The 13,724-nt window shown below is 37.6% G+C and overlaps 1 protein-coding gene across 2 annotated transcripts in view; it reads right to left on the reverse strand.

Annotated features, from left to right (window-relative positions):
- Positions 1–13,724, reverse strand: part of RBMS3 (RNA binding motif single stranded interacting protein 3) — a 705,062-nt gene that overhangs the window by 593,239 nt on the left and 98,099 nt on the right. Inside the window, exon 3 of one of the 2 annotated variants that reach the window (XM_032683778.1) lies at positions 3,206–3,274. In XM_032683778.1, coding sequence (XP_032539669.1) covers positions 3,206–3,274 — 69 coding nt within the window. Of the gene's footprint in view, positions 1–3,205; positions 3,275–13,724 lie in introns of those variants that run through there. The other variant, XM_032683761.1, reaches the window with a different exon arrangement.

Raw genomic sequence — 13,724 nt, forward strand, 5'->3', positions numbered from 1 at the left:
CAGCCAAGCTGCAATGCCAAGTGCCTTGTGTCCCAGCCTGCCTGTGTGCCTGTGATTCCTGATGTCAGACAGACTGTCCCACACAACTTTAAGAAGTTTTTCCTTGGTTGTCATCCCGCTCAGCAAAAGCAGCATCATGTTATAAATCAGCTCCAACATCATGCTTGATAAAATGCCACTTCCTTATTCATTTTCATCAATAGTAAGAGCCAGTTATACTTGAGGAAGCACACACAGCCTTCAGAGTACCACAGAAGGACTAAGTTCACTTCAGAGCTTCTCACAAAATTGCCACAGACTTCACACATCAAGCAGTGCCACTAGCCAAGCACAGTACTGTAGGCAATTTTGGCTCATTAGCGCCTATTTGCTCCTTGATCCCATCCTTCAAGCCAGTTTAGTGCATCTGAGGGCAGCAAGATCCAACATAGCTCCGTGAATGTCAGTTCAGAAGCTTGAGTTTGGTTTGGCTTTCCTGCCCACCCCTCAAGTCCTTTAATTCAATAGACTAATTCCTTGACTTCAAAAAAGATCAACCTTTTAGACTATTGGCTTCTTATTCTGACACTGAGAAAGTGGAATGCTTGAAAAAAACAAAAAACAAAACAAAACTAGCTTCAAGAAGGTACTAATGCCTCTTTCCCAGAGCAGTCAGAAGGAACCCTTAAATCAAGTTTTAAAGATGCCTCCCCTGCAACAAGACATTTTCCCAGGCTTAAGGGGAAAAAAACCAACCAAACAAACAAACCACCATTCTCTGAGCAGCTTCACATAAAAAAAAACCTAAGCATACAAATTCCACGTGTCCATGAGAGCGGTGAGTTAATAGAAACTTATTAAAAACCTTCCCCAGATAGCATATTTGAGATAGATAAATACGCTTCAGCTTATCCAACACAAAATATAAGCATGTCTGGGTAGCACAAAGCAAAATAAGTCAGGGAAAAATATGTTATTTTCCGTGACTCATTGACCCCACCTGCAGAACCCCTTTCAAATCTCTCACCCAATGGACCTTCCAACTTCACATAGATTGTGGAAATAAAAAAAGAAAACTTGGGTGAGGGAAGGAGGGAATCAATTTAACTTTTAACATTTCTTAGCTGCATCAAAGGTCTCAGCCATGTAGTTCTATTAAATTTCTGTGTGGATTCTCATAAGATGCATGTGGAAAAGCCTTCACTGGGTTCACTGCATGAGACTCAAGAAAATGCAGGCAATATGAATTTGAACTTTGATCTTTTTCTTTCCTGGAAAGCCATCTTAAAAAAAAAAATAATTTTAAATAAACTATATATAGATGCTGACAAGTTGCAAGGCTGAATACAAATCTCTGATCCAATACAAATATTTTGTTACTCAGCTCATGAGAGTGCACAGCAGTATTCAGGTCTCCCAAACTGAACCACAGCATGGCTACACATCCTCACAGTTGGTACTGGCATTTGTAATATCCATGAGGCAAGTTTATAGGCTTATTAAACCCAAAACACAGCAGACAAAAGCTTACAATAAACAAGGATGAAAAAGAAAAGATTAGAACGTAAATGACAAAGGAAGATGAGATTAAAATATAAGGGGTACAACATCGGTGGAGGAAAATTACTACAGGCATGCTTTAATACATTAGAACAACCTTTTTCCTGCAGATGCTGGATGGTCTAGACATACTTTCAAGCAACATTCCTGGTAGTTAATCCCCTAACTCTGCTCCTGGTTTGACAGGGTTGTAACACTACAAACAATCTTTATTATGCACTTATCTTCCCTTTCCTCCTCAAAAAGGAAATCAAGTGTGTAGAGCATAAGGTGCACTTCATATGATTTGTTAGGATGATCTCCTCCTGACATAGGAATGCACCTCCCACTAACTCCCATGCAACTGCAGACACACAGGAAGAGGGGAACAGTCCTTGTACATGTTAGGGATACTCCATGAACTTTTTCTTGCTCCCTGTCTGATGCCCTAGGATGGGGTAAGCAATAACCACTGAAACGAATTAACCTTTTGTCTACATATTCTTCATTCTTCCCCCCAAGAGTAAAAATTCCGTGTTTAAAAGGTGAAAGAAAACATAGCAACCTTTGCAAGCAAAAAACTATACTTTTGTATGAACAGGAAGAACAAAACTCTCACAGTACTTCGTGGAAACAGAACTATTAACACTAGAAGGGTCGTGAAATAGGTAGCTAACAGCCCAGGAAGCATTTAGCCACCTTTTTTTTTCCCCATCCTAATTTGAATACAAATTAAATTCATGGTTTCTCTGGCTTTAGTTTTTGAGGCCAAATATCAACTTATTGGAAGTTTCCTCCCTTAGTGCATATGTATCCTTCAAAACGAAAATCCAGCATGTCAGATCAAGGGTTAACTCACCAGAATAATTTAAGTTTTTCATAGTGTCAAGGGAGGGTGATGTTTTTGGGTTTTGTGGGTTGTTCAGGTCTTTCTTTAAAAAGAAGTGAAGGTAGAAAGTGGCAGGAGAAAAACAAAAGTAGAGGTTGGAGGAAAGCAATGTCAATACAATCATTACTGAACAAACACCTGAAGAGTTTTTAAAGACAAAGTTGCTTTAGTTGAAATACATTGTTCTTTAATGGCAAAGCAAGCCATGTCCTTGTCTACAGTCAAAAAAATTCCTTTGGTTTTGATAAACTAACAGAAACCCTGAATACCATTCAGATTCTTATAAAGAATCATTACCAGTAATATTGCTTTCTGGCTATCACTGAACAGCTTTCTAGCTTCAGTTCGGGTTCACAACAAGTTTTCCTGAAAATTTTGACCATTGTAACCACTTCACAACCCGGTTATTTTAAGTAGGACAAAAAACAATGGCGTGGGGGGAAAAGGCTGGCATGAGAGAACATGACTTCATGTGTTGCCAAAGAGCATCAAACACGCACACTTCTAACTTAAGGGACAAGATGCAAAGAATAGGGATATGCAGCCATAACTACCATCCCTGACAAACCACAAGGGGCACCACTCCACTAGAGGAGGCACAGCTATAGAAGTCCCTCCATGAGCAGGAACTGCATCTAACAGTCTGCCACAGGATATCCTGCAACAGCCTCAGAGATCAGCATGACCTAGCTGGGCTGTTGCAGGTAGATAACACTCTCTGATCCTCTCATAGATTCATTTTAAAAGGAAGCATGTGTCAACCTGAACTTCTTATCCGTTTTGACAAGGTCATATTACCTGATGGGGCTGCGAACTGGACCATCTGCTGTAGGAAGGAGCACCAGAAGTCTTGTTGGCTGTAGATCTCTGCAAAATAAAAGAAAGGCACGTTAAATATTCACCAAAATGTCTGTCATACACACAGTAGAGTTCACCAGTGTCAACCATGTAAGTGCCTATAGTAAAAAAAAACCCTAACAAAACCCTCCAGAAACCACAAATATGATACAGCAGCATTAAAATCAGAGATGAAAGTTTGCTGAATTTGCAAGCAATGATCTGTTCAGCCTTGAACCTCAGAACCTTGATTTTCACCTTAATTTTAACATGTCACCTAGACCACAAATTTAAATGCTAAACTGGGGCTGCAAAGCGCTACCCATCAGCCAGGTAACTTCCTCAGATTAAGCAAACATATTCCAAAGGGAAGAGCAACTGACATTATCTACTTGGACTTCTGCAAAGGGTTTGATGTTGTCTCACATGACATCCTTGTCTCTAAATTGGAGAGACATGGATTTAACAGATGGACTGCCCAGTGAATAAAGAATTGGCTATAAGGTCACTCTCAAAGAGTTGTCACTGTTCTGCACTTGGACATTGAGCCATTGACCACAAGTGGTGTTTCCTATGGGTCAGGAGGCTTGAAGGAAGGGTGCCAAGAGAAAATACAGCAAAATTGTTCTTTCAGAATCACTGTACCTTACCCAAAAATGAAACTTAGGTATTTCAGCAACAGGTAATAGATTATATATTTAACAAGAAGTTTTTATGATTTATCCCTATACTTTTCTCACCCATTTCTCTAATTTTTTTTCCTGAAACACTAAGAAAAAGACCACATCATATACTTTCACATCTGTGTCATATTTCCATCTCATGTGTGTCCCATATAGACCTTATAATCAAAGTGCCTTTGATATTGCAAGAGTCAATGCAATATCGAGTCTAGTAGAACTCCACCAATTATTTTATTACACGTTACCCCTGGTTTCAAAATTATTTTATATCATCAACTTCAACACCATTTACTCCTAGTTTAGGCCAGAGCCTTTCATAATACAGTGTCTCCAAATCCACCTCTCACTTATGTGAATTTGATATTTCAAAAAAAACCTAAAACACCAGGCAGTAGCCAATAGTCAAATTTCTCGCAAGCGTATCATTATCATATTGTATAAGCTCAGGTATTACAAAACCCTCATGACAGCAAGACTATCCATATTAGAAAGACCAGGTAGGTTTGAGTTTCTTTCTCATGTGATCTGAATTCAAACAGGCTCACGATACGGACATGAGATACTAATTTATCAGTACATTATGTCATCAGCAGGATGCTAAAAGGGGGACAGATTCATATTTGAACCACATGGACATAAATTCTACTAAAAAAATGCAAGTATGACAATCCATGTGAGAATAATACCACAATGTAGTACACTCTTTGTAAGTATGAAAATAAATAGCTTATGGCTTTTAACACCCAAGGATATAGTACATTTCTATGCCAATTATAACCACTAGGGCTTATACATCATTACATATTCTAAAGCTGGTATGTCATTCCCACTAATGAGAAACAGCCACTGCTGTAATTGTGCTTAAGTGTTACTCTATCAAAAAGCAGTTATTTTACAAATTTAATTAATAGCATTACTGTATAGTGTATTTAGCTTCTCCTAGACACCCTCAGAAGGACAGGCTACAGATACACCATGCCACAGAATAATACTTTCTTTTGACAGAAACTTCAGAAAAGACAAAATGCACACAATGCTGATTTCAGCTTTATAAACACTTACGAAAACTATCTCCATCTGCTTCAGGAGAATGACTGGTCAATCTATAAACAACAAGTTGAATAATGAGATAGCTGGAGTATTTTCTAGAAGCATCTGGAAGTTGTTTGCCAGAAAGATGCCTTTCCACAAGCACTGCACATCTTTCTTAATTAATATATATGTAATATATGTCTGCCTTTAGTATCGTCCAATAAAACTCCATATTCCTTCTGTCTCAACTCATAAATACCAGTCTTGGGTTTCATTACTTACTCCAATACCTGTTACCTTTAGTAGGTACATTTCCTTTACAGCAATCACTCTTTTGAACTCTTCCATCTCAGTTTCAAGGACATCCAAAAGATAAATATCCCACAGAGAAACGGTACTGCAATATTACAGAGAAACAGGCAAATCCTTTCCAGAACAGACACCCAGCAGACAAATACCTCCAAAGACAAAGGCAGAAGATGATTATTTTTTTTAACTTTACAAACAAGAAGGGACTAGAGCTTCAGAAGTATTTATAAACTGACCTCCATTTTCCAATTTGATTAAGTAGGCACTTAAAAAAAAAACAAACCACAAACAAACAAAAAAATAAAAACAAAACAAAAAACCCCCAAACCCCAGCGAAAACAGAGGTCTAAGATCAGCATTTATTTCCCCTATCCTTCCAGGATTTTTTCTTCTTCCATTCACAGATCAAAAAGTAAGTTCACTTGCACATTCCCAGGCAACCAAACTAAGTTATAGAGCAAAGGCTTGCACACAATATCTGGAAAACACATTCATCTAAGCTTCTCTTCAGGTTCTAAGGGGCAACAGGAAAAAAAACTGAAGGCCAGACCACAACCCCTGATCATCTCAACAGTTAAAATACTTGAGGCAAGTGACTTAAGAAGTTATTCATGAACAAACTCTAAACACACACACTCTCACTCCTATTTCACTACAGTCAGTAGAAACTGGACAACCACCTGCCTCTAGGAATATGACTCTTCACTCCTAGCTGCCAGGGTCACAAGCTAGACCACACTCTCCGCTGGATGAGTAGCTTTTGCATACAACTTGTGTCACAAAGGAAACCTCCACGTGTTGTATTTTCACAAGGTATTTTACCAGAGAGAACACAGGCTGCATTTAGCCCTTTAAGCCACATCCTTTTCTTCAGTTAAAATCACCTCCCACTTCACTCTTTCTTTCAAAAAAGGAGCACAGCACACACACAGAATATTTAAGGCCTCTCCTACTGGCACAACTAGCACCTTAACAGAAGCCCTGAACATAAACTTCCTCTTTGGTCTTGCAGAGTTCCCTAACACCATCACTGAAAACATCAAAACCAAGCAGCTCTCAACTACCCCTGGGTCTCTAGCAAGTCCTAAGCCCTCCCACTTAGCTAATTTTATATCCAGCCCTTCTACTTTCCTCAGCTTATTTCTACTGAGTACAAGCTGCCTCTGAGCCATACATAAGTACAGAAACCCCTCCCCAACTATTAAAAACTAATTAGGTCTCACTGCACTAATTACCTGCTTGTCCAAGGTGTTCCTTATGTCCTTGACCCTTCTTCTCATTTCCCCCACCTGTGAAGAGAGGTTAAACTCACTCAGCTGCAGGTGATCACCGGTTGCTTTAAAAGACCGATGAACTTCTGATGAAAACTTTAGAAAGGTATAAGAATCACAGCAGATTCTTATCTTAATTCAGATGTACTTCTGAATGAAATAAAACTGGAAACTGGATGTGTGAGTTTTGGTATCTGAGATGGAAATCGTGGAAAAAGTGGTGAGGAAAGCTCGTGGTCTACGCACAGCTGCCCAGACAGGAGTCAGTATGAGAGGAAAAAATCTGATGTAGATTCAGGTGCAACGTTTCAAGCACACAGTCAGACCCAATCCTGAATGTAAAGAATGCTGATGAAACATCAGACTGCCTTCAAATCCCAGTGAGAGCAGTAAAAAAAGTACTTTTCATAGCAGTAAAGTGGCACAGATAAAAGAAGAGCAAATGATGTACTGTATGTGCAAAGATGCTGTTTTATATGCAGTTCACAGGAAAATTGTTTTCTCAGAAGATTCCTACTATTGAACGCAGTAGATAACATACCAGTAAGCAATAAAAAAATTTTTAGGAGAATACATGGAAATTTAAGTATGGCTCAACATGAGAGCTCATAGAAATATGTACTATTATCTCATTCTTGGGCGAAGGGCTTAGTGACTGTATGCAGTACAAGCCAAGAACATAGAGAGTCCACAAAGAATTCCTCAGTCAGTCAAGGAGAGGTCAATGTAAGGTCACACTCCAAAATTATGAAAAAAATCATGGCACGGAAAAAGAATTACAAGTGTCTTTATTCTGACAGTATTTCTAAAAACAAAAAAAGTTTATGCTCTAATAACAAAGCCAAAGTTTATAACTTGTTCTACATCCAAGTAATATTCTGAAGTCTTCTGATGGGCATGGCAATTTATTCCATTAGCTTGGAAAGGTATCTTAAGTTGGGATGAATTACTGTCTAGAAGTACCTGTCTCTTTCCATCCGTTTACTGAAGAGAAAGGCTAAGCAGCCAGTTAAATTGAGACATCTAACTTGGGATGGTTAATGTTAGGTGAAATTAAATCTACCCACAGTCCCTGTTCTCCTTCCTACCAAGAGACTTAGGTAATTTGTCCTCTTCTAGGGTTTAAAGGGTTATTATGGTAGCAAATTTGCTATGTAAACAAGGGTACTTGTGAACTGCCTTATGAACTCCTACAAACCGTGTTAATCTTTAAAATGCAGCTCATTGGTAAAGACATGAAGTACTGTCTTGACTTTCAGGACTTAGTAAGAATTTTTTCGATAGGCAAGAAGGCGAGAAAAGAATTTTATTTATAAATAGAGAAAACATAATATGGAAGTAAATGGAACATAATGCTAAACATTTAATCATATCAAAACCATTTTTTTTTCAGAGAAAAAGTACTTAGTATCTGTAGTACTTTGAGAACACAGTTATAGTTCCATGACATACATGATAAACCACCAATTCCTCAGCTCTTTGGTTTCCTGGTCTAAAATGTTGCTGGTATTCAGCAGGTATCTTGTTCACCAATTTTGTTAGAGGTGTTGTTTGTTTAAAGAGTATAGAGTCCAGCTGTTTATGCAAGGAAGACATCAAACTCAGGATATATATTGCACTGTCCACTATTTAGATTACTTTTTTTCCTAATATATGCTATGGAATTTCCCTTATTTTTTTCTTAAACTCAAAAATTCATTTGCTGAACAAAGTAATAGAGACATCTGACAACTCTGTAAGATGTTAAGGCACTGAAGTTCTTTCTTTGAAGTTTGCTTTCTTTTTTTTCATGGAGTTTTGAATATCTGTGACTTTTGCAGTAACGTTGTATTAAAAAGAAATAATATTCAATGGATGCTTATTGTGAGATACAGGCCTTTGGGTTTACTCGTTTATTTTATTTTTTTTCACAGCATGAATTTATGAAGAGAAACGTGAGTGAAAACCAAAGTTTTTCATCCTATAAAAGGCTATAATATCTTTTATCACTCTCCTTGAACGACTGATGGGTGAAGTCCTTTTGACATTAACCGCAGCAGACTGGAGCGGGGAGGAGCTGGTTTGCGAAGTACTGAGTTTTATTTCTCTTCACTTACTGAGCTTATTCCACAACAATTCTAATTTCTACATAGAAGTTAAATAAAAATGGTGACAACTTAACTGATTCTATCTGATCAAAAATGGTGCTTAGAGGAATTTTGAACCAGTTTGAAATTTGAACGAGTGATATCTCATAAAACAACATAGACTTCATGCCTACATATCAATCCATACCTGCCTGTGGTCCGGCTCCAGACACACTTAAGCCATGCTGATTCTCTGTGTGAGGTAAGACCTCACACACTTAATAAAACTAAATCCTTTACAGCCTCTTCCTTACAGACATCATCTCAAAGGATCAGAGGAGTCAGCTGAGTGGAAAGGGTATCTCTGCTTCCAATCTGGTATCACACCTGACCCCACCGGGAGACAAACCCCACTAAAGCCTGCTCATTACAAATGCGCTGCTCACCCATGAAGCCATTTTCACTCCTGTGCCATAAATATACACGATTCCTTGCTCTCTTCAAAACCTCATCCCATTTTTTAACAATACCAATACTATGCTGGAAATTCACAGCTAGTGCCACTCCGGAAATAAGGCAAAACAAATTCCCAATACTTTAAATATTCATGGTTTCTTCAAAAACATATAAGTTAAAAATTCTCCAAAACTGCCTGGAAAATTGCCTTCTTTCTAGTGAGGCTAGCACTATAAAATTTAAGAGAAATTTATTTTGATTTTTTGTTTTGGTTTGGTTTTTTGGGTTTTGTTTAGGAAAAATGAAGAGAGAAAAGGTTGATAACTAGATTAATAACAGGAATGTTATTTCATTTACAACTACGCAGCAGTTTTTACCACGCAATGGCAATCATTGCTGATCGTGGGGTTAGCACACAAAATTAAATGTAGTGATGTTGACAGCAGTGGAATGATGGTACGTGACATGACAATATGGTCTTTTCTTCCATGCAAAGGGCACATGACGCATTCTTCAGCTAGCTTGGCAGCTGAGTGAATAGCATATGTCAAAGTGACATCATTGTTTTCCAGGGATGAGATGATGCAGGGGAATCACCAACTATGTTGCCCCATAAAAGTGTAAAATCAAGAAGAAAACACTAAAAAAGCAGCTGATCTGGATACAATGGCAGGAAATAAAATATAACAGAGTTAAAAGAGGTAAAGTTTGTACGTAACGAAATACATTTATAAGTTGTGTATAAAAAAGTGTGCAGTGGGAAAACAATTTCCTTAACACTGTTACACAATGTCATTAGGGATTACTTCCTCTAGCTTACAGAAATCAATGTTATGACAGGAAGAGATAGAGCAGGAAAGATATTGACTGAGCTGTCAACCATAGAAGTACATCTCTGAACCTGTGGGTTTGGGCTTTGATGAAGCAAATGCATTCAGTAGATGCTTTTATAGGAACTCAGGCACTCACTCAAAGTACTCACTTGCATTTTATATTCACTCTTGATCATCAACATACTGACTCATAATTTTTGAGGTGAAATTGCAAAAAGTACTATAAGTCATCTGTCGCTCACCCCATCCGTGGATTCTTGACACTAACAATTTGACATGGACTCTGAACCATGATGTAGGGCTTGTCATGATACTGTGACTTCCTCTCTTTTTTTCTCTTTGTCCACTCCTGTCCATCAATTTAATACAGACATTAAGAAAGGGGGAAAAAAAAACCTACAAGACAAAGCCAGGGAGGAAAATACCCTCTCTTCAGAAACTCTCTTTACACTTACCTACCAGGAGTTCTGCACTAAGAAAACTCCAACCCTTCACTATATGACCTCCCATATCCTACCTGATTGTTAAAGTTTGTTAATAATCAATGTATTTGAAGTTTCAAAGTGTATATTTAAATGGTGATGAAGTCCACAAACCTTTTATATCTCGCAAATCATATAAGAACTGATATTAGAGATTGCACTATCAATTTCAAACCACATCTGCCTTAGCAGAACTGACTGGTCAAGCTCAGGCCAACAATGCTGTAGCCATTAATTCCTTCTCCATTACAATTTGTTTTGATCAACAAAAGTGCAGCATATTTCAATCACAAACAAACTGAAAAACTGTTATTGTTGGTGAGAAGCAATAATGTCTTTCTAAGGAATTGTTATATGGTGAAAGAACTTCTCTGTGGAGATGCTCTATACACCATGTTTTGCTGTGTAGTCAGCACTTTCTTCCAAAGCCAGAATTTGAAGATAAACTGCAAAGAGATTGAGGAACAATCTTTAAGTCTCACAGATGAAGCTGACATAAAATTGGCATCCTTATCCATGAAATGTACAATTAAGAAATTGTAAAAAAGCCACAAGACTTGGAAACATGCAGTTAGATAGGGTGGAGAAACTGTCGCAGCTTGAGAGAAAAAAAAGAAAAAATATGGAAACATTCTATGCTTTGATGTCAAGAACTCTCCCAAGCACTACAGAGGAGGTAGGGGAGCACATCACAGCTGTATGAGAGATAGTCTGGTTGGAAAGTGGCTTTCTAAAAGTTAGCAGCTGCTTCTGTGGAAAAAAAGACTACCAGCTAGGAAGTAAGCATAGTATTATGTTGAGCAATGTTACATTATTAGCAATCGGTAATTTTAAGAACCAGTCAGGGAACAAAACAGTACTGATGTTACCAGGACACCTACTCCTATTGAAAGAATGCACAAGAAAATAAGATGCATTATCAGAAGAACCTGGAACATATTATATCTTTTATGTCCTTTGGACTCTCTCCATTTTCCTCAGCAAATGAAACGCTGGATCAGAAGGAGGTGTAGGGGAAGAGGTCACAGCACCAAGGCTGCCAGAGTTCAAGAAGCATTTGGACAACACTCTCAGGCACATGGTGTGATTCTTGGGGTTGTCCTGTGCAGGGCCAGGAGTTGGACTCCAATGATCCTTGTGGGTCCCTTCCAACTCAGGATGTTCTATGATTGTATGATTCTATAAAATAAACAGTCTTGGTTATGGCAGACAGTGGAATGGAATTAGTTTTGTGGGATCAAAAGATAGGGCTTTCTTCAGAAGTTTGCATAGGTCTGCAAAAATGGAATTAATGTTGATTTGAGGCAAAGGAATAACAGCAAGAACGTAAAATAAATTCATTGTAATAAGAGCTGTTCTCTTCCAGCAGCTATTTTGAGAAAGATTATCTGTCCCATTATAATAGCAGACAAGAAATGTGAAAAGTGACCCAGAATTTTTTAGTAATATCAGGTCTGTGATATTAAAAGATAACAAAGTGACCACACTGAAAACTGACACTAAGTAGGAAACCTTCAGAGATGCACTACAGAGAGTATCAAATAACATTAGAGGAACAAATAAAAATATAAAGCCAATAGATGCCACCATAAAGGTGTTGGGGGATCTTTCTTTTTTTTGTTAATGTTTACCAAAGAAAATAAGAATTCAGAATTGTGCTTACATTGAAGATTATAATAAAGCTAGAAGCGAGAAGAGTCCTGATAATGCAAAACAGAATAGTGCAGAAATTTAAGTAAAGGATGGTATACAGTAAATATTCAGAATATTTTACATGTGTTTCAGTACTGGGACGGAAGGGCATGAATCATGAAGGTTCAGTAAAGCACAAAAATAAAAATCTTTATTTGCAATGCAATCATAGAAAGATGGAGGAGGTACTGTAATGATCTCTTTAATGGTAAGAGATAAAAATGAACAACAAAAGGTTATTGTCTAGATAAAGAAGTCATTCTAAGATGAATGAAATTTTTTAAGTATTCAAAAAGCAATTAGACATTCAGGAAAAATGCTGGCAATTCCTGCTAAATTATTAAGACCTGGATACAATATGCTCATTCCAACCTTTTACAACCTAATTTTGCAAACATTCCATAGGAGTGAAAAGAGAAAGTCACTTTTACAATTTCAAAATAAAAATGCATTGAAAATGTGAGAGTTATTTGCCTGTTTCTTCCTGTTTCAACCTGAAAAATCTAGGCTCCATACCTTTTACAGACACATTCTCTTTAAACAGAGGAAACAGTGAGAGACAGCAAGTATAGGTGTCTGGTAAAGAGAATGATGTTCCCTCCCAAGATTAGTCACAAAAAATGAAAACAAGCAATCAATTTCAGTTAGGTGTTGTCTTGAGGGAAAACACTGGTATAAAGACAATTAAGGTGTAATTTCTTAGAGGATTTAGGAAGAAAAATCTGGTGGGTTTTTGGCCAGCAAGGACAGAATCTGACATCTTAGAAGAATATAGCAAAAGTATGCAACTGTTATGTAGAAAGTTAAGTGCTTTCTAAGTAGAGTGACTAATGAATTTCTGCTCTGTTTCATAATAATCCAATACTAAAGTGGGAAGAGGAAGAAGTCCCATACTTTTTCAATTGGTCCAGTCATTGAGAGAATCTGGGGTTAGAAAGAACTGCTTTGACTTCTGAGCAAATGGCTGCTGTAGGAAAGACAAGGTAGGAATAAAAGAGTATTTTCAGACCAATGAACATGAATGAGATTCAAGGATTGTAAAACCAGGTAAATAGCTGTGTAATGATAAGATTTTGAGCAAGCCTTCTGTCAAGCAATGACATGAGTTTACAATGAATTTGGCAGCTTAAACAGCTGTACAAATCTGTGAGAGGAGGAAATTCAATTATTTGCTACTTTGAACCTAATGACCTCAGAGAAATTTTCTTTGTATATTTATTTTCCAAAAAAGTCCCTAAAAAGTCATCAAATTAAAAAAGAGATCATTTGGATAGATTAGCACTGATATTGCATAATCATCAGCTGAGAAAAGAAGCTGATAAACTGCAGTTTGACTGTAGTCAGTGCGAGTATAATATAACTGGCATGGGTGACAGCCACTGTGACTGTGATGTGGTACAAGGTTCACTAGCTGTCAACCACCACAGCAAACTTTCTGGGCTCCTGGGTACATAAAGCGATCTTGTTTTGTTGCAGACACTTCCAGACAGAATTACTAAGAATATAGTTAGCTTACTGTTTTGCACAGTTTCCACACCACCACTGTTATTGTCCAAGCAATGTGTTGGAATGATTTTTATAGAGGGATTCTAGGAATGCAAACAGTATGCTTGTATGTGCAAACATTGAGAAATCCTATATCTATTGTCTTCACCT

Source organism: Chiroxiphia lanceolata, chromosome 1 (genome assembly GCF_009829145.1).
Source record: "Chiroxiphia lanceolata isolate bChiLan1 chromosome 1, bChiLan1.pri, whole genome shotgun sequence".
Classification (NCBI taxonomy): domain Eukaryota; kingdom Metazoa; phylum Chordata; class Aves; order Passeriformes; family Pipridae; genus Chiroxiphia; species Chiroxiphia lanceolata.